The sequence below is a fragment of the Periplaneta americana genome, chromosome 13 (assembly GCF_040183065.1).
Source record: "Periplaneta americana isolate PAMFEO1 chromosome 13, P.americana_PAMFEO1_priV1, whole genome shotgun sequence".
NCBI classification, from domain to species: Eukaryota; Metazoa; Arthropoda; class Insecta; order Blattodea; family Blattidae; genus Periplaneta; species Periplaneta americana.
In genome coordinates, this window is record NC_091129.1 from 121312730 (window position 1) to 121339923 (window position 27194).

The window sequence follows — 27194 nt, forward strand, 5'->3', positions numbered from 1 at the left end:
GATCCATGAAAACCACTCGCATCTTCGTCCGACTCTTCCGTTTTGCATGAATGACATTTTTTTTTTTTTTTTGGCCTAGCCAAAAGTGCCGTTGTTTTGGTATTGCCGGTTATTTGAGTGCCGGATATGAGGGATTTTACTGTAACAATAAGTGCACTGTAATGGATCTATTTCAGTATAGTTTTATGTTATGAAGAATGGTTACACTAGCAACAAGTTTCTATGTGGAAATTCTAACTTTCAAGGCCTAACAACAATAGCTGTAAATATGGTACAGCAAAAAACCACGCTTGTGAAAAAAAAAAAAAAATAGATACGTGGCTTTGGTGTTGGCTTTCCCAATGTTTTCAGATCCATTAAATGCGCCTCTCTGATATATTATTTTCCCCATTCTAACTTTGATTATTCAGGAAGAAAATGTTCACCTTCTCAGCATTTTTTCTGGGTGTATGTATATGTATGTGTGTGTGTGTGTGTGTGTGTGTGTGTGTGTGTGTGTGTGTGTGTGTGTGTGTGTAAACTGATCCACAATGGGAATACAATGAATAAGGAATAACAATGGCTATGAAGTTAGAAGACAGCCATAGTCTAGGTATCCTTGACATTTTCTAATGTATTACTTTTCCTTTTTATACTCCATGTACTATAATGTAATGCATGTGTTACAAAATACAACATATTTCATAAAGAAGACTTTTACTCTTTTAGTAATGTTTGAATAAAAAAATGACCCTTCTTTCATTTCCTAAAATGTAATTTGTCTTATCGAAAGAATATTATATAAGAAATAAAATTTTCCATTTTATAAAGGTGGAAAATAAAAGGTGCAAACTCATAATTCCTGATACTATTTCACAATCAGTGAATTACTGTGTTTCCTCATTTAATGTTGCTGCTAAGCTCGTAAGAAGGAGCCATGTGCAAGGCTACAACTTTCAGCTGCGTCCCCACAGTATTCAAAAACCACAAAAATATGAAATTCAGTGTTATAATAGCCAACACAAAACTCACTGGCAGTTCTCAAAACGATCAACGATCTCTTCAAAAACCTGAAAAATGCTGTCACAATCGAAGCTAAAGTGGAAATGCACCCATTATTATAAGATCACATTGTCAGGGTCGTCAACCCTTACTGAATGACACTGATAATAATAGAAATAATGGAGATGACGAGTTCTTTAATTACTACTAATAACATGATGGGAGGATGATGAAAATGATATCGTCTTGCTTGCTTGCTCAGTTATAAGTGGCCATGGTTTATTGGTGTCCATCAATAGTTATGTTATTATATCAAACACTGATTTAAATTACCAATCCAATCACTTATACATTTCAGTTAAAATCATGCATCATCTGTGAACGACTGAGCAGCATGCTCTTGTTACAGGTTCCAGCACACAAGTTGATTTCTGTTATTGCACCTTCTTGAATTTTTTCTAAATTCTGAGCACATTCTTCTTTGTAAAAACAAGGACGATTTAATAATAATAATAATTATAATAATAATCATATTGGTAGGGTTCAAGAAACAAAGCCATTCCCAATTTCACTAGGAATCTATAAAACTTACAATGATAAAGTCCTACAGTTGTTCTACTAAGTACAGATCAGCTTTGACACCCCACTAAACAATGTGTCACCCACCATTTTCTCTTCATCGCCAATGATCCGAACCATACACAAGACTTTTAAAAATTTCTACAGCATTTTCTTGTTATACACTACTAAGATTATATATTTATATTTATATAATAATCAGATTTATATACTTATTCACAAAAGGAACGGAACGGCACCGTATTTACAATATGCAGAATACCCACAAGTGCAAGAACTTCCAGGGGAGTAGAGGAAGAGGGTCTTTTCTTTATTTTTTTAAGATTTGCTTGGTTTTTAATTACCTGCTATGGCTTAATGGTGACGCTACAAGGGGAAAGGTATAAGTCGTCTTCTACTAAAACATCAACATTGCTGGACTCACACGGACACCGACAAATTGATTATTATGGAACTGTTACCCTGCCTTTGGCCGTTCCGGTGGCCAGTGGACAAAGAGGCAGGACACTCACATAACCGAGCTTGCACCGCACGGCGGCCAATAAACGGCTCACCACACTCACTGCATTCTGCCCTAAAAGATCACAGACAGCAAGGGAAAATAAAAGCACGAACACTTCTCGTCTCTTCTCTCTTGTTCAACTGATACTGCTACAATGTCTTGTTGAGTGTGTTTCTTTTTTTTTTTTTTCCTTTTTTTTTTTACTGTTTGTTTTTACATAAAAACTGATTTCATTGGACCGGACTGAAACCTCTTTAACGTGTGATTCAAGTTCTTTGTTGGAAGAAGATGTGAAGTCTTCTTTCATTGAAAAAAAAAAAAAGAAGTGTTCTAAGCAAGAACTGAAAAATGTCCATCACTTCTTGACACAGTCATCTACACAATCACTTCATTTTCTCAAGAGTTCACTAACACATATTTTGTTCCTGCATAGAATAACATTAATAATAAAAAATATATCCACACACCAAAATCCATTCTTATTATTATTTTTTGCACTGTGCATAGAAATATACCAGCCGTTTATAAAGATAAGTCCCATCAAGTGATGAAAAACTCGCTCTCGTTCGCTCTCTCTCTCTTTTTTTTTCTTTGCTTGCTGGAACCAATTTTTTTTTGAGCTAACTGCTCCGTATATAATATTTACATTATTACTGCAATTATTATGACAAAAAATATCACCGTAATTCAACAATTCATGCAAATGAGTCTGTTTGTATGAAAATAAAAACAAATTGCAGCTAGAAATTAGTCACAATTCCCATTTTGAAAGTCATAAAACTTACATTTAAAATTGAGGTTATGACAACCCCAATATATATTTGTTTCTTTTGTTAGAAGTATATTTAACATAAATAACTTCCCTGTCTTCCCAGTGTAAAGCGTTCAAATCAAACTGAAACGTGCAGCCCTCTCCGAGTAGCCTGTCAGTATGTCTGTATGTATGTTTGTACTAATACACACACAATGCTAGTGCTTGTACTACTAAGATAACTTCTGAATGAGGAGTTCTGAGCTACAATTTTACATGTAGGGAACTTCATGTGTGTTGACTGATACCAACAGAGGTTGGTTGGAGGGGACTTGCTTTCTGAACTCACTTCTCCGACTGTTCTAATAGCCAGAGAAAAATGAAGTGGGTTTTGAGGAAGGAATCAGCTGGTGATACTTTACAAGGCTTCCCAACAAATCCAAAGAAATCATGACAATCACGGCCCCTATGATGCAACAATATGTAATAGATGAATCAAATGTCGAATCAGCTCTGCGAACTAAACTTGTGATTGACAAACATAATTAATTTTGCCATTGTTCAAAATATTGTTATACAGTACATACTGAAAATTTCCATCATTGAATATTCATCTTTCTAACGAATTTGCAACGACTAAGACTGGAAACAATGTGTTAACAAAGCTATTATTTACAAACTCAATACAGTAAAGTTTCCAATCTTGACAATCTAATAATAATTATATTCACACTGAAGATTTTAAGATCAAATGTTGTGTGGACTATCTGTTGCTTATGATGTGGGTAGTTTCTCTTCTTTGTTTGTTGTTTCTACGTTAATATTAATATCTTAAATCTATCAATTTGTCAGATATGCATCGATGCATGCAACTGACTACTTTATAAACATTTTGTTGAAAATACTACGTATGTCATGTGTCTACTGATACCTTAAAAAAGGTGAAATTTCCTCTCGACATATTGAAATATTTACTGCTATAGAATCAATTTTGATAACATAAGTTACTGAACTGATATTACAGTACTTGCAAAAGCAAAGTGCTTGAGAAATTCGATGTCAACTAATACCTAAGATTATACTATGTAATTTACAATTTTTACTATTATGCCAAAAAGAGAGGATAACTAGTTATGTAATAAACATGGATCTCTACACGACAGGTAGAAGAAGACTAACGAAGAAGAAGATAAACATGGAATGTATTTTAATTGGTTTGATGATAATGTTTAAAAGTGAAACTAGATATGACTGACATAATATTATAAGAATCAGTTCATAGCATGAAGTTACAGAGAGATAAAAATTGTACAGTACTGTTTTAGTACAACAAGAACTAAGCAAAATTATTTGTGTTGAATGTAAACAGTAGGTAATAAAAAAGGTAAGTTCTGTTATGATTGACTTTTATATTACATTATACTTACTAACACTTCAATTATATTTCTTGAATTGGGTGTATGGAATGTTCTGTTACAACTACACAACCTTACCTATCAAGATACGTAAAAACTCTGTAACTGATAAAATACGACTCTTTATTGTTTAAAATCATGGCTGGAGAATTTGCCCTTTAATGAGAAAATATCTAACATGCGAAAGAAATTTTACTTGCTTGATAAAGAAGGAATGTAATATAGTAATATTACATTAAAAATTTTAGAGATATTTTGAAGCTCAAATTTTCTCTATTTCTGTTCTACATTAATATAACAGATCCTATATGTAAATCAGTGTCAACTTTATTTCAAAGTCACTTCCTACAATTCTCAGGAATAGTTAGTAAAACCTATTTAATATATCTACAGTAATAAAATATTTGTTTTGCGTGCTATTTTCGGAACTGAATGAAAGCTCTTATTCTATATTTCTCATATTGACAACTTTTCTTACAATGAGATACTGAATGTTTTCACTATAATTCTCTGATAATTTCAAATAAATAAAACTATTTTTCCATTACAACTTTCCTATATTAGTCATTAGTTCTGTAAAAGGGTTTTCAACGTCACTTCAATATTGTTCGACAACAGGACAGAAGTAATTTCATCAGCTGAGAAAAAATAGAAATACAAAATTCTAATTGATAATGACTTTCGACCACAGCAAAAAATCAAAACAGTATCTCATATCTTCTGTCTGATGTCTAAAAATTTACGTAAATTCTTGATTGCCAATATATGCCTGATTTTCCAATCCTGACATCAGAGAAATATCAGATCTGTATTTAATATAACAAGTTACTTTAAACTGGACAATTCCTGTTACCGAAAAATAAAATTACATAATTATAATTTATTAATGAATGAATATAAACTTCTAGAGTTTGTCCAATGAACAATGTATCGTGACAAAATACAGTTCTAAATTTAAATCTCAATGTTCGTAATCAAATTTAACACATTAAACCTAAAAATGTTCTCATTTTAAAATGTCCTTTCTAAAATCCTTTAGCATCAATTTTCCAGAAAGTTGTGAAAAATCTTACAACTGCTGTAAATCAATATGCAAGATTTTCTTAAAAGTGTAAGGAACTTTTCCTCCCCCCCCCTCCCTTCCCAAAAACAAAAAATGTGTTATCTTAATGAGATTTTTCTTTAACAAATAGACATTTATTCTGTGTAAAATTAATATTATAACAAACGTCCTTATGAATTGTCAATATTTTACTATAATTTCATGATTTTGTAAGACTTTATGCAACTAAGAAAGGTTCTTAGACTTTCACACAAGAAATCTGTTACATCTGAAAAGAATTTTCTTTACGAATAGTGCTTGATTATTCTGCAAGACTTTATAAAACTAGTTTCTTTTTCGTTTTGTGGAACAACAATATTTGTATGTTTACACAAGTAAAACCTTTCCGTTAGTCTAATATAAATCAAACCTTAGTGATTGTGTAATTGGTATCACTGAAACAAAAATCAAAATAAAACCCTTACATAATGTTAATATTTCGTTACATCTCAAAAAGTTTGACGCTGGCACAGTTTCAGATGTGCCTTAATAAAACCCACCAACCCATTCCTTCCTCACTTCTGATACAGACTACTAATTAATAAAACGAGAAGCGCCTTGGATAACAATACACATGTTGCACATTTTAACAATCTTCCTGGTTTAAAAAAAGTCAGGTGAGCTATAGTAATGACACCCACTTCATCGACTGCTAGATACCCTACGAGGAAGTCTGTGAGAGAGGCTCCGGCTACTGCGGGGGGTCCTCGCCCTCGCCCGAAATGGGCGGGCTCTCCGGGCTCTACCGCCGCGCCGCACGCTGGCCATCCACCAGGTCCTCAGCCTCGTCGGTGCTGTTGGGAGCGCGGGCCGTGCAGTGGGCCGAGCTGAGAGCATTGTGGCCATGTGTGATCTCGTACTCCATCACCTCCTGGTAGATCAGCTCCTTCCACTGCTCCACCGTATGCTCGCGCTCGTCAACTGAGTGATCATATGGGCCGGGCGCAGGCTGTGCAATGAGCAACATGGCTCCAGTTAACATCTTCAAACCATTAAAAAGGAGTACAATCTAAATCTTTTATCACTAGAACCTGAATTTATGTACAAGATAAAGTCTATATACTCACAGCATTGACTTCTCCCTCATCGTACCACACATTAATGTATGGGTGCAGCAGTGCATCGTCTACTGATATCCGCTTCTCAGGGTCGATCACAAGCATCCGCGACAGCAAGTCTCTGGCTTGGCTTGCTGTGAACATAAAGTGTTTTTGTCTCTCATGTCCCTCTCTCAGTGCCCCTCATTTTCCTCTTTTACTGTCTCTCATTTAACTCTCTCAGTGTTCCCAATTCCCCTCTTTTAATGTTTCTCATTTCCTTTCCTGAGTGTTCCCAATTTTCCTCTTTTACTGTCTCTCATTTAACCCTATCAGTGTTCCTAATCTCCCTTTCACTGTCTCAATGTAACTGTCAGTGTTTCCGATTTCCCTCTTTTACTATCTCTCGTGTAACTCTCTCAGTGTTCCCAATTTCCTTCTTATATAGTCTCACATCTCTCTCTCTGTGTTCCTAATTTCCCTCTTTTACTGTCTCTCATGTAACTCTCTCAGTGTCTCTCATTTCCCTCTTTTACTATCTCTCATGTAACTCTCTCAGTGTTCCCAATTTCCTTCTTATATAGTCTCCCATCTCTCTCTCTCTCTCTCTCTGTGTTCCTAATTTCCCTCTTTTACTGTCTCTCATGTAACTCTCTCAGTGTCTCTCATTTCCCTCTTTTACTGTCTCTCATTTAACTCTCTCGGTGTTCCCAATTCCCCTCTTTTAACGTTTCTCATTTCCTATCCTGAGTGTTCCCAATTTTCCTCTTTTACTGTCTCTCATTTAACTCTCTCGGTGTTCCCAATTCCCCTCTTTTAACGTTTCTCATTTCCTATCCTGAGTGTTCCCAATTTTCCTCTTTTATTGTCTCTCATTTAACTCTCTCTATGTTCCCAATTCCCCTCTTTTAACGTTTCTCATTTCCTTTCCTGAGTGTTCCCAATTTTCCTCTTTTATTGTCTCTCATTTAACTCTCTCGGTGTTCCCAATTCCCCTCTTTTAATGTTTCTCATTTCCTTTCCTGAGTGTTCCCAATTTTCCTCTTTTATTGTCTCTCATTTAACTCTCTCGCTGTTCCCAATTCCCCTCTTTTAATGTTTCTCATTTCCTTTCCTGAGTGTTCCCAATTTTCCTCTTTTATTGTCTCTCATTTAACTCTCTCTATGTTCCCAATTCCCCTCTTTTAACGTTTCTCATTTCCTTTCCTGAGTGTTCCCAATTTTCCTCTTTTATTGTCTCTCATTTAACTCTCTCTATGTTCCCAATTCCCCTCTTTTAACGTTTCTCATTTCCTTTCCTGAGTGTTCCCAATTTTCCTCTTTTATTGTCTCTCATTTAACTCTCTCTATGTTCCCAATTCCCCTCTTTTAACGTTTCTCATTTCCTTTCCTGTGTGTTTCCAATTTTCCTCTTTTACTGTCTCCCATTTCCCTCTTTTATTGTCTCTCATTTTCCTCTTTTACTGTCTCTCATTTTTCTCTTTTACTATATCTCAAATAACTCTCTCAGTGTTCCTCATTTCTCTCTTATACTGTCTTTCATTTCCGTCTCTCAATGTTTCTCATTTCTCTCTTCTACTGTCTTTCATTTCCGTCTCTCAATGTTCCTCATTTCCCTCTTTTACTGTCTCTCATTTCCCTCTCTCAGCGTGTTTTATTTCCAACACAAACAAGAAACTCAATTGAATGGTGCAGTTTATGTTTTCGTGGAGATAGATTACATTTATATTTATTATTGGATTATTATTTGAAATTTTATTATGAAATTGGATTTAATTGTAATTTCCCTCTTTTACTATCTTCCTTGTAACTCTCTCAGTGTTCCTCATTTCCCTTTTTACTATCTCCCTTGTAACTCTCTCAGTGTTCCTCATTTCCCTTTTTACTATCTCCCTTGTAACTCTCTGAATGTTCCTCATTTCCCTTTTTACTATCTCCCTTGTAACTCTCTCAGTGTTCCTCATTTCCCTTTTTACTATCTCCCTTGTAACTCTCTCAGTGTTCCTCATTTCCCTTTTTACTATCTCCCTTGTAACTCTCTGAGTGTTCCTCATTTCCCTTTTTACTATCTCCCTTGTAACTCTCTCAGTGTTCCTCATTTCCCTCTTTTACTGTCTTTCATTTCCGTCTCTTAATGTTACTCATTTCTCTCTTTTACTATACCTCATTTCCCTCTTTTAATATCTCTCATTTAACTATTTTTCTACCTATCACCTCTTTCACTCTTACCTCTCTCACATCTTTTTCCTTTCTTACTATTTACATTTGTTTCCTTTATTTATAAATTGATCCCAATGAAGTCTTCTTCACTCTATTAGACATTTATCTCATCAATTCCATACTGCAGACATCTGGTCCCTAACCTTTCAGTTTATTGTGTTCAGAAGAGTCGGACGGGAAGAGCACATCTGGGAAGAGCCGGTCGAATGCATACCCAGGATACCGAGGTCGGTTCTCCACATAATTCCTCACCGTTGGTTGTAGTCGTTTCATGAAGTCTTGTGATGGAGTGCCGAGTTGCTCTGTGGAGCAAAAGGTACGAATCAATGAGCAGAGTCGCAACATACTAATGTACCAAAACAAATAATGTACCAGAACAAATTGGTGTCATTAAGTGACATGTACTACTCACTATACATATTACGCAGCAATTAAAATAACCACTTTTATAAATAAATTTTTTGTTACTTTACCCGTGACCACAGTCCTTACATTTGGGAAGTTTCTGCTCTGTTATAGTTATATTATTACAGTACAAAAGATTCTGTGAAAGCACAGCTATTTCTTGTACCTTGTCCATTAACACCTAGTGCTGCGTCTATTTTTTTTAAGATTAGAAGCGTATTTGTGTAGACAATACTCAATTAATAATAATTAATTTATACGACAGAAGAATTTTTGTGATCTACATAATTTCATGTGTTTAAAAAACCTCTGCACGAAAATGATTAGAACAAATCTATACTAATAATAAATCTGTAGCCAAAATTTTTCTGGTAATTTTCAATTTTCCAAAAATAATTGGTGTTAACATGTATAATTAACCATCCTGAAACCAAAAATCGCTTTTTTGAAAATTTTGTTTGTATGTCTGTCTGTCTGGATGTTTGTTACCTTTTCAAGGAATATTGGCTGAACCGATTTATATGAAAATTGGAATATAAATTAAGTTCGTTGTAACTTAGATTTTAGGCTATATGGTATTCAAAATACTTTATTTAAAAGGGGGGTTATAAGGGGGCCTGAATTAAATAAACCGAAATATCTCGCTTATTATTGATTTTCATGAAAAATATTACATAACAAAAGTTTCTTTAAAAATAATTTCCGATACATTTTATTCTATACAAAATTTTGATAGGACTGATATTTAATGAGTTAAATGAGTTTTAAAATTACAATAACAACGCCATCCGAGGCGCTGTACTGAAATAAAACAAATGACTTCATCTATATGGGGCCTTGGACAACAACAATAGAAAGTTATTAAACATAGCCTAAGAGAATATTTCTGTGTTTGTATGAAGTAATATTGGAAGCTAATTAATTGTTTAATTATTATTTCACCATTGGAAAGTATAGTTTCTCTAGATGGACATAATTCTACAATGTTATTACGGTAACTTCTGACACATATAGCAAGTAATATAAAGTATACACATTAAAACTAAATGATATGTCAATCTTCATTAAACTATGGTTGCATGTAATTACAATTAAGAAACATGCGAAAGGAATTGTCATTGCACCAAATGATTGTTCTCTGGACCAAAATGACCGCATTTTAATTATTTAAATACAATTTAAATTAAGTAACATATTCAACGATTTATCCTTCTATTAAACACGAATGTTCCCTGGATCAAACGTCCTATTTTAATTATGTAATTACTTTATATTTATTTCTAACGGGTGCAGCGGAGCGCACGGGTACGGTTAGTGCTGAAAAAATAAATATAGGCTTTTAGCTTCACAACAATGTCTCTTTACACTAAAAAAAAGGGAAGTGGAACATTAACTACAATAATGAAATGAAAGACTGAAAGTATGACGCAATCTTGTTAATTAAATGTGTTCTTAGAAATACGTCTCTTTGGAATTGTGTCTACAGGCCCTTTGCTCTCATCATTAAATACAATTAGAGACTGCAGATTACGTTTATTTGCTTACTGATACTTAAATGTGAAAATGTTAGTGATAAACTAACTAACAGAGTATTACAGTAAGACATCACTAGAATTACTCACCTATGATTTTATTCCACTGATCAATATGGTCTGTGCCTGGGAACAGCACTCCACCGCGTATCATTTCACCCATAATACACCCTACCGACCAGATGTCGACATTCTCTTTGTAGCCCATTCCTAATATTACCTGCAAAGAAACAATGTAATGTTGATCACACCAAACTAAGCAACCTAAATAACTGCACATTTATATTCTATAATCTTGTAGTACCATAAGTGATCTCAATGAATCAACACGATCAACCAATAAATAATAGTACATTATGCAACGAGCCTATAATGGTAGTAATTAAGACGCGAGTATGTTTGTTTATGAAACGAGCACAAGCGAGTTTCATAATTTTCATATGAGTGTCTTAATTACCGTTATAGGCAAGTTTCATACGACTTTTTATGCTCGACCATATTTCTAACTTGAAATTATTCATAACTATTCATGTTATGATTATGTAAGTGAAGAGTGGAACTGACCTGAATTGTGAGATGTGAGCAGACGCGAAAGTATTGATTTTTTCCGAGGAACGAATGTGTCACTGACCTTGATATAATCTAGAGAATAACATGAACATGAGGCTTGATATAACCTGGAAATTGATTTAGAATTGAAAAACGAGATGACAAATTGAATTTATTTGAATATTATTTACAATTAACGCTAATTATTATAGTAACATAACCTTCTGCGACAGTATTGGATTTCCAGTCTCCGCGACTTATCGCTAATTGTCTTTCGATTGCATATCCGAGAATAATCGATACTTGCGGTTTCATAATGGTACAATGGTGATTTTTCATTGGCTGAACTGAATTATAATGAATAGGTGTACTTTAATGAGGTGCATTAAAGGGCTACTACCAGGTGTATAATTACTACATTTCGGCATGGTCGAGCATAAACAGAATATCAATATTCATAAAATCCGAGTCTATATTAATGAATTATTATTTCCTCTATAGCATAATAATTTGATTATCTATTATTGATTTTAATTGTACTGAATCAATCTAAACAGATGTTAAAATATAATAATAATAATAATAATAATAATAATAATAATAATAATAATAATAATAACAACAACAACAACATATCATCCAATCTTCATGCTAATTCATAGTATTGTTTGTATAATATTCTTTTATTATATATTATAAACTGCAATCATACTGTATCAACCTGAACAGTGACTGCAATATAAGGGGAGCTTCTAGGAACTACATGGTAACATCTTTTCTAAAAGAAAATTTAAAATACTTTTCCAAAATCTCTGCAAAATAGATAAAAATTCAGAGTATTACAGTATATGAAGACCACACACACTGCACTGTGGCTTTTTGCAAAGGAAATAAATAATTACAGAAAGAAATTAATTTAACTCATGAATCTTTATATTGAAGTGTCAAGTTCATAACCACTAACAAGCAAACGTTCTGATGGGGGCAGATAAAAAAGTTAATTTTTTTAGTTTCACCATGTTAATAATGTCAAAAGAAGTGCTTTTTACAAATTTTGGCCACTCGACCACAATTACGAGGGCTGTAAAAAAAAAGTTCACCAGGGGCCGCTAACAGAAAAAAAAAAAAACATAATTTCATTGGACAAATTTATTGGAACAGACACAGCAATTGTTGAGCTATTTTTCAACATATTTCCCATCGGTATTGACACATTTCTCATATCATGGGATCGACAGAGAGAGGTGCAGACGCAGTCAAACTCTGGTTCCGATCTGAGGCGGCTGACTTCTACGACACAAAAATTAATCCCATAGTATGACAAATGTCTTAATTCTAGTGGGGAATATGTTGACAAATAGCGCAACAATTGCTGTATCTGTTTCAATAAATATTTCCATGCAATTGTCCTTTTTTCTATAAACGGCCCCAGAGAAAATCACTTTCTGGATGCCATCGTAATTGCAGTCAAGTGGCCTAAATTTGTATAAGCTTTTCTTTTGACATTATTAACATGGTGGAAGAAAAAAATTTAACTTTTTAATCTGGTCTCATCAGAACATTTGCTTGTAAGTCACCAAGGAGGGTAACACACAACAGATCAAGATTAAGTACATTAAATAACATGCAATTTTAAGGTTAGTACTTTATACAGACCTAAAAGAACACAATTTCTCAAAATAAATACACTTCATATGCTACACTATCTCTATACTAAATACTATTTACACTACATTTTTTAAAATTCTAAATAAAACTCCTCTTTATGGTTGGAAAAACAGATCATAATGGAAATGCTTGTTAAGTCAGTTTCTGACTTTTAAACCCATTAGATCACTTAGTATGCTGCTGCCCTCACCTCGGGTGCCCTGTAGTAGCGCGTGACGACATAGGGGGTCATCATGAAGGTGGTGCCTGCCGTCCTGGCCAAGCCAAAGTCCAAGATCTTCAGGGTGCAGTCTGACTTTACAACAATGTTGCTAGGTTTCAGGTCCTGCAGGGAAAAATAAAATCAGTGTTAAGTGTCATGGGCTAGCCATACAGGGACTGACAAACAGCAACCATGAATGTGTAAATACCATAATGAATAAATATATTATAACAAATAAAACGAACAAAAATAATGACTGAATAAGTAACAAATAAGTTGCAGGATAAATAAATTTAAATAAAGTAGTGAACAATAACAAAGGGCTACAGATAAACATACAGCAAATAGACAATGAATGAATGAATGAATGAATTACGAGTAAATAAATAAATAATAATTGAATATGCACGAAATATGTGATTAAAATAAATAAATAAACAAATATATAACGTAATGAATAAATAAGCAATATGTAAAAACAAAACAAATAAATGCATGAATGAATGAATAAACAAACAAACAAACAAACAAACAAACAAATAAATAAATAAATAAATAAATAAATAAATAAATAAATAAATAAATAAATAAATAAATAAATAAATAAATAAATAAATAAATAAATAAATAAACACTAGTGGCTTGTGCAGCAAACGCTGCAAACTAAGTTCGTTAGACGTTCAAATAAAAATTTTTCAGATTTATTTTCAACGAAAAATACCAGATATTTTGAAAATTATTTGCTTCCATAATAATGAAACATACTACCTCTGAATATTATTTGTATGCCAAATACTTTTTCTTGAACCTATCCACCTTCAGTTTTTGAGTTTCAACGCGAAAACGTAAGTAAAAATGTCAGGATGAACAATGGGGTTTTCATGTGGGAGTAAAGCAATAGCTATTTCAGATCATTGTGGATTGTAGGTGAAAGTTAAAGAAAGTCAGGTTTGCTATGCTTTGGAACAGTAGACATACCATCTTGGTGTAGCTGCTGCATGTAGAGCTTGAAATGTATTGGGTAAAATCATTTTATCCTGCTAAGAGATCTTGCTGAAATGATCGGGATACTACAAAATTTTCTAGGTCTCTTATTTTATCGATAAGTAATACCGTCTTTCCTTAGGAACTGTAATTTTTGCGCTCTCTCGAGCCAATACGGAATCTACACCACACCACCATTAAATATATGAAAAGGACCCAACCCACTTGATTAATAACATAAAATATTTGATTTGTAAAAAATAATATTATTATCTTACGCAAGTTTTGTAGTTTGTATATTAACATCATGGCATTAACTATAATAATAATAATTCATTTTTAATGGTAATAATGTCATCAAACCACCTCTAGTTTTGTAGATTTTAATATCCAATACCAGCTGTACTCAGAAAATTACACACCGCAGAATCAGACCTGTAAATAATTTTTAGTAAGTTTTGCAGCTTTTCATAACCAATTGAATTTGAACTCTAGCAATCCTGCAGGTCATGGCCTTCGTGTAATAGCCTATTGTTTAGTGTAGTGTGTGTTTTGTTTTATTTTGAAATGCAATTAGTTCTCAAAAATTGACGAATGATGGATTTTGGAAAATATGAAAATTATGTACGAAAACTGACATTTCACTGAAAACTACTATTTTCCCGAAAAACTTTGGGTTCCAAGCTTCAAAATGAGGGGTCATTTATTAAAATCCGTTCAGCCGTTATCCTGTAATTTCCATTACCAGTTCAAATCATATATATAGAAATAATAAATAAATGAATAAATAAATAAATAAATGAATAAAGAAATAAATGAATAAATAACTAAATAAATAAATGAATAAATAGAAACGGCTAATATTGTATTAAATAATGATTGAGCTGACCCTATGTATGATGCCCGCAGAGTGGAGGTGCTTGATGCCGCACAACATCTGGTACAGCAGGTACGACATGCGCTCGTGGTCCAGGTCCATCTGGATCACCTGGCACAGGTTGGCGTCCATCAGCTCCATCACCAGGTACACGTCCTGGAACTCCTCTAGCGACTTCTGAGGGGTGAACGCGTTCAGCAGGCCAATTATCTGCAACCACAAAGTATTATTAGAAATTGCCGCTCACTACTCTCCTACTGAAATCAATTGAAATCTTATTCATAAGGCCTGATCCACAATAAACCTGGAACGGAAACGACAAGGAGGACGAGAACGGAAGAATTGTTAAAATACATATCGTCGATTTTACGAAACCTCCTATGTAACAGTACAGAGAATAATTTTTCAGGAGAAAGAAAAAAGAATTAAATATCAATAGACTTACACTGATCCTCCATGATGTTATCATATTCGCCAACGTTTCCTACCGATTTTTATAATATTCTAACGTAGGTTTATTGATATTTAATTACTTTTTTCTTCCTCCTGAAAAAATTATGTTCTGTACTGGCACACAGAAGGTTTAATAAAATCAACGATATATTTAAATTTGAACATTCACAATTAACGAGAAGCTTGCTGAATCCGGGAACGGGAACGTGAAAGTTGACGAAGTTTTAACTTCGCCATTCTAGTTTCCAATCACAGCCTACTAGATTCTTTCTGTTGTCATCATAATGCTATCACAGTCTAGTATATACAGTCACGAAGCTTGAGATGATGAGAGTACTAGGAACAATAGACTGTGCCGGCACTATTTCGCATTGTCTGTGATGAGGCGACAGTAGCGATCCTAGTGGTTTGCAACTATGGATGCATATTCCCTACGTATTGAGCTTCGTGACTGTGATGCTATTCTATCGACGTATATTTTATAGCAAGGAGGCCGTGACATAATTTCTTCATGCATCGTCTTTAACTCAGAAATGCAATAGACTCACTTACAATATATGCTACCTGTATATGTGACCAGATTACCACGTGAATTGAGTTCTTAAATATTCTGTGTCTTAAATTTTGAAGCTAGGTAACCCTTGTTTATGTTGGCTGGCTTATACTCATGAGAGAACGCCAATGGTCAATAATTATACACTAATAACATTAGAATGCGTAATATCGATTTTACATATTGTTATTGAAAATGTTAAATGTTATGTTTTATTTAACGACGCTCGCAACTGCAGAGGTTATATCAGCGTCGCCGGATGTGCCGGAATTTTGTCCCGCAGGAGTTTTTACATGCCAGTAAATCTACTGACATGAGCCTGTCGCATTTAAGCACACTTAAATGCCATCGACCTGGCCCAGGATCGAACCCGCAACCTTGGGCATAGAAGGCCAGCGCTATACCAACTCGCCAACCAGGTCGACTATTGTTATTGATATGCATATCGATATGCATAGTCGTTTCCGTTCTCGGTTTACTGTGAATAAAAAATCTTCACGTTCACGTCCTCTGCTTCCCGTTCTCGTTCCCGGTTTAATGTGGACCAGCCTTAATACCATTACCGGCATACACCTCAAACTTCGTAGTATCAGAATTCTATTCAATCGATTAAAATTGTTTTTGAGCAACAAGAACTGTAGCCTCTTAACATGAACTGCAAGTTCCATCGAATTCTTTGATCAGAAATTCGCAACATATTTAAGGCTCATTCACAATGAAAATTAAACATAACGTAAGCGTTAACTTAAGAATATAAACGTTACGGTAAAATCAAGAAGTCATACCATCATTCACGATGAGAACATAAACATAACCGTAAAAATACTTGGTAACCATGGAAACATAACGACGCCATTTGCTCATATTCTGTCGTATACTTCAGCACTCCACGATTGTGTTCTGTTTGCAAATCACGTAAGCATAAGCTTGAAAGTTTGGAGTTTGCAAACTTTCATGTTAACGTCTTACGGTAATGTTTATGCCAATGCTTATGTGAATCATTGTGAATGATTCCATTTGGTAGCCTGGGCGCAAACTTCTATGTTTATGTTACGGTTATGTTTAATTTTCATTGTGAATGGGCCTTTACACTTCTTTACTGGTGTCACGTGAGGATTTACGAAAAATCTTTGTAGTAGTCGGTATTTAGTAAAATTGTGTTTATGGGAGTGACGATTAAAATGATGAGGAGAAGAGGGATGCACTTGAGACGGGAGGTGGGCCGAGTGACATCACTCACATTCTTGTGGTTGACGAGTTTCATCAACTTGAACTCCCGGTAGGCGCGCTTGGCGTGCGTGACATTCTGGAATGGACGGCTCAGTTTCTTGATAGCCACGTTCTGCTGGGTCACGGTATCATATGCAGCACTGCAACACAACCAGCTCCATGAAAAACATCTGCAGTGCCAATCTCTCATAAGAATCATTCAATTATGTTTTACAAGCTTCCAAGTACACACCAAGCCTTAAAGAAAACCTTTTAATTCACAACCATTCCATATTTTTATCTCAAATTTAATGCGTCTTAATTACGAAAAATGAATATCGTTTGATTCATTTACCCAATAAAGATATAAACGGTCCCGATATTACGTATATTCTTCTATTCAAATAAAGCCTCCGTGTTTCCAGAAACAAGTTCATTTAAATTTGGTAAGTAATAAAAGTTTATTCGACGGGCATCTGGAGACAGGCAAAACAATGTAAGAAGACATTGATCTATATGTACTGTCGACAAAACTATTTCTATCGCATTGGAATAATTAGTAACAATTACAAATAAATTAGAGTCAGACAAACGCATAAATAGTTAAATATACCTAAATACACATACAGATCAATGGATGAACAGAAGCGTGAATACGTACATGAACAAATGGATAAGTTAACAGACAGATAAATAGAGGGATGAATAGATGACTGGATAGCTGAACAGATGATGGATGATATGTAGATGAACACATGGATAAATAGGTAGATGAAAAGATGGATGGATGGATAGATGAACAAATGGATGAATGGACAGACGAACAGATGGATGAATGGATAGATGAACATATGGATGAATGAGTAGATAAAGAGACGGATGGATATAGAGTTAGATGAACGGATGGATGGATGGATAGATTAACAGATGGATGAATGGATAGATGAACAAATGGATGAATGGACAGACGAACAGATGGATGAATGGATAGATTAACAGATGGATGAATGGATAGATGAACAAATGGATGAATGGACAGACGAACAGATGGATGAATGGATAGATGAACATATGGATGAATGAGTAGATAAAGAGACGGATGGATATAGAGTTAGATGAACGGATGGATGGATGGATAGATTAACAGATGGATGAATGGATAGATGAACAAATGGATGAATGGACAGACGAACAGATGGATGAATGGATAGGTGAACAGATGGATAAATGGCTAGATGAACATATGGATGAATGAGTAGATAAAGAGACGGATGGATATAGAGTTAGATGAACGGATGGATGGATGGATGGATGAATGGATAGATGAACAGATGGATGAATGGATAGATTAACAGATGGATGAATGGATAGATGAACAAATGGATGAAAGGACAGGCGAACAGATGGATGAATGGATAGATGAACATATGGATGAATGAGTAGATAAAGAGACGGATGGATATAGAGTTAGATGAACGGATGGATGGATGGATAGATGAACAGATGGATGAATGGATAGATTAACAGATGGATGAATGGATAGATGAACAAATAGATGAATGGACAGACGAACAGATGGATGAATGGATAGAAGAACAGATGGATGAATGGATAGATGAACATATGGATGAATGAGTAGATAAAGAGACGGATGGATATAGAGTTAGATGAACGGATGGATGGATGGATGGATGAATGGATAGATGAACAGATGGATGAATGGATAGATTAACAGATGGATGAATGGACAGACGAACAGATGAATGAATGGATAGATTAACAGATGGATGAATGGATAGATTAACAGATGGATGAATGGATAGATTAACAGATGGATGAATGAACAGACGAACAGATGAATGGATAGATGAACATATGGATGAATGAGTAGATAAAGAGACGGATGTATATACAGTTAGATGAACGGATGGATGGATGAATGGATAGATGAACAGATGGATGAATGGATAGATTAACAGATGGATGAATGGATAGATGAACAAATAGATGAATGGACAGACGAACAGATGGATGAATGGATAGATGAACATATGGATGAATGAGTAGATGAAGAGACGGATGGATATAGAGTTAGATGGATGGATGGATGGATGAATGGATAGATGAACAGATGGATGAATGGAGAGATTAACAGATGGATGAATGGATAGATGAACATATGGATGAATGGACAGACGAACAGATGGATGGATAGGTGAAGAGATGGATGAATGGATAGACGAACATATGGATGAATGAGTAGATAAAGAGACGGATGGATATAGAGTTAGATGAACGGATGGATGGATAGATAAACAGATGGATGAATGGATAGATTAACAGATGGACAGATGGATGACCGAGTAGGTAAAGAGACGGATAGGTAGATGAACAGATGGATGGATGAATAGACAGAAAAACAGATGGATGGATAGATATATCAATAGATGGAGAGAAGGATGGGCGAATGGAAGAATGAATAGATTGATGGGTCAATGAACAGATGGATTGACAGTTGATTGAACTGATGGACAGATGAATAGATGGATACAGATGAATGGATAGATAAACATGTAGAGTAATGGTTGTAAGGATTGTCGAAGAGAGAACTGTATAAACAATATAGAATGTGAAAATATGTATTTCTGTGAACATATCTAAACTTATTTTGTGAGAGAAAGAAATCGACAACCGTATGAGACATTTAATCTTCATTTTCGTTCAGCATTTAAGGGGAGACTCCACTGAAAATCATGAAATTTTTCCAAAAAAATTTTATTGTTATTTCACTTCTCTAGAATGTATATTTTCATATTCCAAATGGATTTAGTTCAATTCTGATCACAAATATGTTTAAAATTTTGTTTAAATTAAGGCTGTAAGAGGGCTTGGCAATTGAAGAGCTGCCCAAGTGATTTTTTCATAAAAGAATTCTCTTCTACAAATTTCTGATTACAAATCTGCTAACTTTTTATTCTAAAGTTGGCTCCCTGAAGTTACTAGTTGAATATAGCGGAGGAGAATTTTAATTTACATAAATATTCATTTTACTTTCAAATCCATTTTTCCTTAAGTTTATTTTTTTTATTCAACATCAACTTTTTTATGCCAAATATTAATCAATCTGGATGAAACTTTTACTGCAAGTATTTATGAGACAGCTTCATGTTTCTGTGCATTTATTTTGTGAGAAATGTTGCTGGTCTATTTTATTTTTTATGAATTATAGAAAAAATAACATTTTTTAAATTTAAAAAAAAAAAAAAATCAAAGTGAATAAATGAGATATTTTCATAAAATGAATTCATAAAAATGTTTCTCTATGTCTTGTAAAAAAAAAGAAGCTTAAAAATCGAGATCTTCTACTAAAAACTTGAGTTTGAACATATTTCTAAAAAGTTTATAGAAAAAAATCAAAAGCTAAAAATATTTGGGAGTTCAAAGTTTGGATTTTGTTAGTCCATTTGTATTTATTGTGCTTCCTCATATTAGAGGCTGCCATTAGACAAAGCATACAAAACAATATAAATTATGAAAGATCATAGAGTAAGAAAAAAGTAAACAAGTACACAAACAAACAAACAATGGCAAGTTACAGAATAAAAAAAAAGTTACAAGTAAAGAAGCAATGAAAGCTAATAAGAGAAAGAAAAAAGATAATGTTGCGTTAGTTTTTCAGTACATTGAATTAGAGTTCATATAGGTGTTTCGTAAAAGTTTGACGACTCTCTAATTATGAGGAGGGCCAGTTCATTCAAAAACGATTTGTGCAGTCCTAGGGTCTTACAGAATTGAGAAGAGAAGTTAACATGCTCTCAAAATTTGGTTGAAAAAAAAAAAGATTAGGAAAAAAAGTTGTAATTTTTAGTGGAGTGTCCCCCTAAAGCTTTTGATTTTCAAATCTCTCGCAGATGGTTGGTCTAACATGTAAAGGTTCGTAAATCTTCATTTGGTGTTTCTGAGCAGAGTGTAATGGGAATTGGAAGCAGATAAGAGAAAAAAACAGAGAGAAATCTTTATAATTGCAAAGGAAGGATAATGGACATCTGTTGTGTTATTCAACATGGAAGAAGTACGGATAATGAAGTAGCACCTTCAAAGCTAGACAAAATGGAGTTTTCCCTTACATTCTGTTGAGTATATACGTCAGAAAATGAACGACTCTTACTACAAACTGCACTTTGTTACATCCATTTTTCTTGTCATGCTCTAATTCGCGTTATATTTATGTGCGGTATGAAAGGATTTTACATAATATAAGAATCTATTATAGCCCCTCAATATTTTGACAGTTTATATTATAGCGTTCTTTTAATGTTCAATGTATAGGTTACAATAAGACTAAAATGTTGCGTGATACTTTTTTCTTGAAATGCTTCTATACTGGGTGTTCATTTCAAAGTGTGTCATGACGTCACTGTTGATGAGTCAGCGATTTGAAGCGAGTTTCAGCTTTTGTGTCAGAGAAGTTGCCTATTAATCAAAGCGTTCAATCTGAACTTGAGAACGTGTACGGTATAACTTGAACGCCGTAGCAACAGATGGCGGTCTGTACGGTCTGTGTGCTACCATAACCTCTTTCTGTGTTTTGCGCGGGCAAGTCATACGCAGGGTATCTGTTATCATCGGTTGCGTACGGAAACATTCCACAACACAAATCAAATCCATGTTGACCGTCGAAATTAATGTCAACAAATACGTAAGTAATCGTCTTAACTCTCTCCACATATCCCGACAGTAAGAAAAAAACTCACTTCAGTACATGTTTCGAAACAGTTCACATTCCTGCCACTACCGGCGTTACCGTACGTATCAGTAAGTACTCTCCTGAATGAACGCCGTACTTGCTAGGCAACTTCTCTAGCACATAAGTAATACACCTCTGCGGAAGTGTAGGAAGATTGAATTCTCTACGCTTATCGACTAGCCACATGACGGCATACAGCGAGCCATGACACGCTTTGAACTGAACACCCAGTAGTGCAAAGAAACAAACCATTCAGAGTGTTTTGAAAGTTTAAATGCTTTACGAGGTCAAAATAAGACTCTTTTTTTTGTTTTATTTAAACTATTAGTAGTCAGTGAATAGCACGAAGGACATATTAATTGCTACTTTGCGTTGTATTTTTACAGAACTTTTACTTTAAACCTCGTTACCCAATTTTTACTTACACCAATCCTGCTATGAACGGCTCAATTGTGATAGATCACGACACAACTCGCTGCATATTTTGAGCTTCCATATCTCGAAAAGGATGAGACCTAGTAAAGTGCTTTTTTCGACTGGTTTTCCAACGAAGCATGTCATTCAGGTATGCTGGTCAGGATTTTGTTATAACCTGAGGGGGTACACATTCTTTGCTTGTTCAGGGTTATTATAGAAGCGAAGATTTTAATAGTATAAAGAAAGCCTTAGCGACTGTGTTAGATTCTCATATGCAGGTTACTCACCAGACCATGCCCTGTGCACCCACCCCCTTAGGTGCAAGGTCCAAGTAACGGCTTGGAACGGAGAACTCCGTGTCCCCGAACTCCACGGTGTAGAACATGACGGCGTGGTTCTAGAAAGCTACTGGCAGCACTCTCATCGGCTGCTGCATCCAAAATCTCGGGTTTATTGCTGCCTGGACCTTCCATAAATGATGCCCCACAAACCTGGTGGAGGGCGTCAGTCTTCCCTCGCCCTATCGCTACTATCCTCTTGGAAAAGTGTGAAACGCTTGGTTAACTGCAGTCTGTACTATTCCCGATTGCATATAAAGAACGGTAGGATGACAAGTCGCAGGAAAAAGTCCTACTGAAGAAAGACCATGAAGAAAGACCACGATTCAGATAAACTGATAAAATAAAAAAATATGTGAACCTAATATGCAGAGACTACTGGAAAACGTACGTAACAGAATAATTTTGCAAAGCTTTGTTTTCTCAAATGTTCCATGGCACAAAGGGATAAAGATAATAACAATGATGATGATGATGATGATAATAATAATAACAATAATAATAGGTCCACCGTTGTGGAGTAACGGTTAGCATGCCTGACCGTGAAACAAACGGGCTCGGGTTCAAATCCTGCTTGGGACAAGTTACTTGGTTGAGTTTTTTCCGGGGTTTTCCCTCAACCCATTACGAACAAATGCTAGGTTAACTTTCGGCTCTGGACCTTGGACTCACTTCAACGGCATTATCATCTTCATTTCACTCAGATGCTAGATAACCATAGCAGTTAATAAAACGTAACAAAATAACCCATAATAGTACATTATGCAACGAGCCTATAATGGTAGGAATTATGACGCGAGTATGTTTATGAAACGAGCGCAAGGGAGTTTCATAATTTTCATTCGAGCGTCTTAATTACAATTATAGGCAAGTTTCATACGACTTTTTATGCTCGACCATATTTCTAACTTGAAATTATTCATAAGTATTCATGTTATTCTTATCTGACTGGGGAGCGGAACTGACATTGTGCAATATCTCGTAAATTGTGAGATGTGCGCAGACGCGAAAGTATTGATTTCTTCCGAGAAAGAAATGTCATTGACCTTGATATAATCTATAGAGTAAAATAAAAATTATTCTTGATGTAACCTTGAAATTGATTCAGACGTTGAAAAACGAGATGACAAATTGAATTTATTTGAATATTATTTACAATTAACGCTAATTATTATAGTAACAGAACATAACCTTCTGCGACAGTATTGGATTTCCAGCCTCCGTGACGTTTCGCTAGTTGTCTTTCGATTGCATATCCGAGAATAATCGATACTTGCGCTTTCATATTGCTACAATGGTGTTTTCTGATTGGTGGAACACCTGAACTTTAATGAGGTCCATTAAAGGGCTGCTACCAGGTGTATAATTACTACATTTCGGCATGGTCGAGCATAAAAATCGTAATAGTACAAAGACCAAATAGTCAGCCATGAGAATGTGCGTAATAAATTCGGATGATCCAGGGTTGGATTCACAAAGATGACTATGATTATAATTATATGGTGTAGCCTATCCAGGTAAAAGTATGCCCTGCTTGTCAGGTCCCTAAAAGGACTTATCTCAAAATGCTCGGGAGACTGTGCAGGAATTGTGGTGGACAAAACGGTGTGAGGACTATTTTCTCCGAGTACTATAAGTTTGGAATTGAACGGGTTACATCAGCTTCTTGTCTATGCGGATGACGTGAATATGTTAGGAGAAAATCCACAAACTATTAGGGAAAACACAGGGATTTTACTTGAAGTAAGTAAAGAGATAAGTTTGAAAGTAAATCCCGAAAAGACAAAATATATTATTATGTCTCGTGACCAGAATATTGTACGAAATGGAAGTATAAAAATTCGAAATTTATCCTTCGAAGAGGTGGAAAAATTCAAATATCTTGGAGTAACAGTAACAAATATAAATGAACTCAGCAGGAAATTAAACGCAGAATAAATATTGCCACATCCGAAGCGGGTTTATTGTTTTCTAAAGCTCGCAGACACTGGCATTAATTTTTATTCATATCCTTAGTAGGTTACCTAGCGTGCGAACTTAGAGGCCTACTAATTACAAATTAACAACGATCGAGGAAGCAAGACTAACAGCGCCCGCAAAGCCGAAAACCCGCACGACAATGTTGTATACGTCGCGTCGCGTAGTTGACGTAAAGACTGCTTGTGAGTGTTTCGAGACTCCGAGATTGATCACTCCCGAAGTCCCGAAGCAGCCTTGAACCGTCACAGTTGTTTATACCTGACTGAACTTTTATCTACTTTGGCAACGGTTATATATGTATAAACAATCAAGTAGCCTATTTGAAACAACATCTCTATCTTTCAGTGTATAATAATCCGTTCCCCAATCTTTATTTAATTACTAGGCCCTTATTAAAAGGCTAGGCATTTTATTTTCATATGTTTGAGATCAAGTGTGCAATTTCAAGTAAAAAGATATTAACGTTATGTTTTATATTTCTTAGAAATTCAAATTTATTTGAGAATTTTTTTTATTTGTATAACCATAGGTAATATCATATAATAGAACCAGAACATTTTGATAACTAAGATACTGTTCTGTTTTGTCTTTCAGTCTCATTTAAACATTTATAACGTTATTTATTTCAATGATGTATGTTATTCAAGTTACGAAATCTTTCCACGCCGACCAAATGCTATTTCGAGAATGATGAGCCGAGACTCGAAAGACAAATGCAACGAACACAGCGAGCGAGAGCGGCAGTTAGTTTTGTTCATCTCACATTCCAAAAGAAAAGCACTGTTGTTCCGAATTCTCGCCCAGACATGTGATCATAAGAAAACACACTTTATCACGCTTATTTACTGATCTTGGCCCTAGTTGAAATTCTGGAGATTTCATAAAAATCAATAGTGGAAAAAGAATGTGTTGTAAGCTTTCTCGGGATACTCCCGTTTCTCCTACCAACACTCCGTAAGTTGATGTTAATTATAATTATCAATGACAATACCAGAAGTGCCGATAGTCTTCTGATAACATAAAATTATCACCAGAAGTTGTATTCGGCTAGATAATTCCCAGGCGAAAATAATCTTATTCCTTGAGTGCATTCCATTATCTTTCTGTGAAAGCAGAGGTTACAGAAGCATACCTAAGCCTTCTGGAATATGAAATTCGTTGATAAACATTTGAGAAAATAAAGACCTTGCCCTAGTAATAAAAGAAGTGAACATTTGAGTTTAATATATTAAATACTATTATAATACTTTATTGTGAAATGTGTAAGATATTATGTCTTTATTTTGAAAATGATTATAAATAGCCTATAGGTGTTAAAAACATTCAATATTTTGAGAATCGTTAGTAGTCATCAAAATAAGAAATAAAGTTTTTTAACAAACCTGAGTCCTAAAGTTAATATCTGCCGAGATATGAGTATTCATTTTTCAACATTAAAGGAGATGCTCAGCGTTATTATAAGTCCACTATCATAACATACTATTCTAACTGTAATACCTGTAATTGCATTATGGAAAGTGGATATTTAAGTAAATTTCTGTTCATATTTGTATGTGTATTTCAGTATTTGCTTTTACGTATACATCCGCCTTCTAATGAAGAAATATTATATACAATGTTTGCGAATTGATATATATTTTTAAAGCCTTACTAAGATTTAATTTTTTATCCCTTTATGTGTGTTAGACAAGTTTTTGATGAATAGTTTAATCATTATTATTTTTATTGTTTTCTTTTTATACTTTCTGCATCTTATTTCATTGGGGATAAAAATAAAGAAGATCATTGCAATTAGAAAAAAATCGCAATGAAAATGTTAATCGTACTAATCAGATTTCATAGGGCGAACATACTTAAGCAATTGAACTTTTACCTCAAATCAAATATTTAAAAAAAATGTTGTTTTCTAATGCCAGGCGTTTGACAATAAAGTCATTTGACCTCTTGCACTTCAATATTTTTCAAAGATATTATCATGGTCAGCCACTGAAGCACAGATTTTGAGGTGTTCCGAATCCATTTCTTGGTTTGAGTTGTACAATGGGTAGTTGGGGGACTGATATACTCCAATTCTATGCAGGTGTTCGGCCAAACAATCATGGCCTGTTGCCAATCTAAATGCAGCTACAGACGATTTTCGTGGTAAATCGGGAATTAACTGTGGATTATGATGCAGAGAGTTCCATTTTTTCCCTTGAGATTGTGTTATCAAATTTTGTTTGTTGAAGTCTAAGTATGTAGGTTTAATAAATCTTTTCACAGAGTAATACGTAGATTTAGTAACAGGTCTGTAAGTAGCAGTGCTGCCCTTCTTTGTTAGTGCATCCGCATTCTCGTTTCCCAGGATTCCACAATGGGATGGTATCCATTGGAATACATTGGAGTGTTATTAATTGAGAGAGCATTTTAGTTATTTTTGCTGTTTGAGATGAAGGTGTGTGTTCAGAGACTATTGATAGAATAGCTGCTTTGGAGTCTTACAATATAACTGCATTCTTAAATTTATTAACAAAAATGTACAACCTATAATTGAAGGGTTCAGAACCATAGTGGGCCAAGCGCCATATATTAAAGACGTAGAAAACAAGGGTTAAAATTAAGTTATTACCATAATTCAATGGAAACATACAGCAAGTAATACAAAATATGCACGCTGAAACTAAATGATATGTCAATCTTCATTAAACTATGGT

At 34.6% G+C, this 27194-nt stretch overlaps 1 protein-coding gene across 8 annotated transcripts in view; it reads right to left on the reverse strand.

Annotated features, from left to right (window-relative positions):
• Nucleotides 1-466: 466 nt before the first annotated feature.
• bsk (mitogen-activated protein kinase dJNK) overlaps nt 467-27194 on the reverse strand; it is a 952253-nt gene continuing 925525 nt past the window's right edge. For 5 of the 8 annotated variants that reach the window (XM_069843975.1, XM_069843973.1, XM_069843977.1 and 2 more), the window contains 7 exons: nt 17051-17180; nt 14817-15014; nt 12932-13066; nt 10615-10744; nt 8731-8889; nt 6398-6522; nt 467-6279 (listed from right to left, as the gene is read on the reverse strand). In XM_069843975.1, coding sequence (XP_069700076.1) covers nt 6073-6279; nt 6398-6522; nt 8731-8889; nt 10615-10744; nt 12932-13066; nt 14817-15014; nt 17051-17180 — 1084 coding nt within the window. In that variant the 3' untranslated portion in view covers nt 467-6072. Of the gene's footprint in view, nt 6280-6397; nt 6523-8730; nt 8890-10614; nt 10745-12931; nt 13067-14816; nt 15015-17050; nt 17181-22470; nt 22720-27194 lie in introns of all 8 variants that reach the window. The other 3 variants (XM_069843979.1, XM_069843981.1, XM_069843980.1) reach the window with 3 other exon arrangements.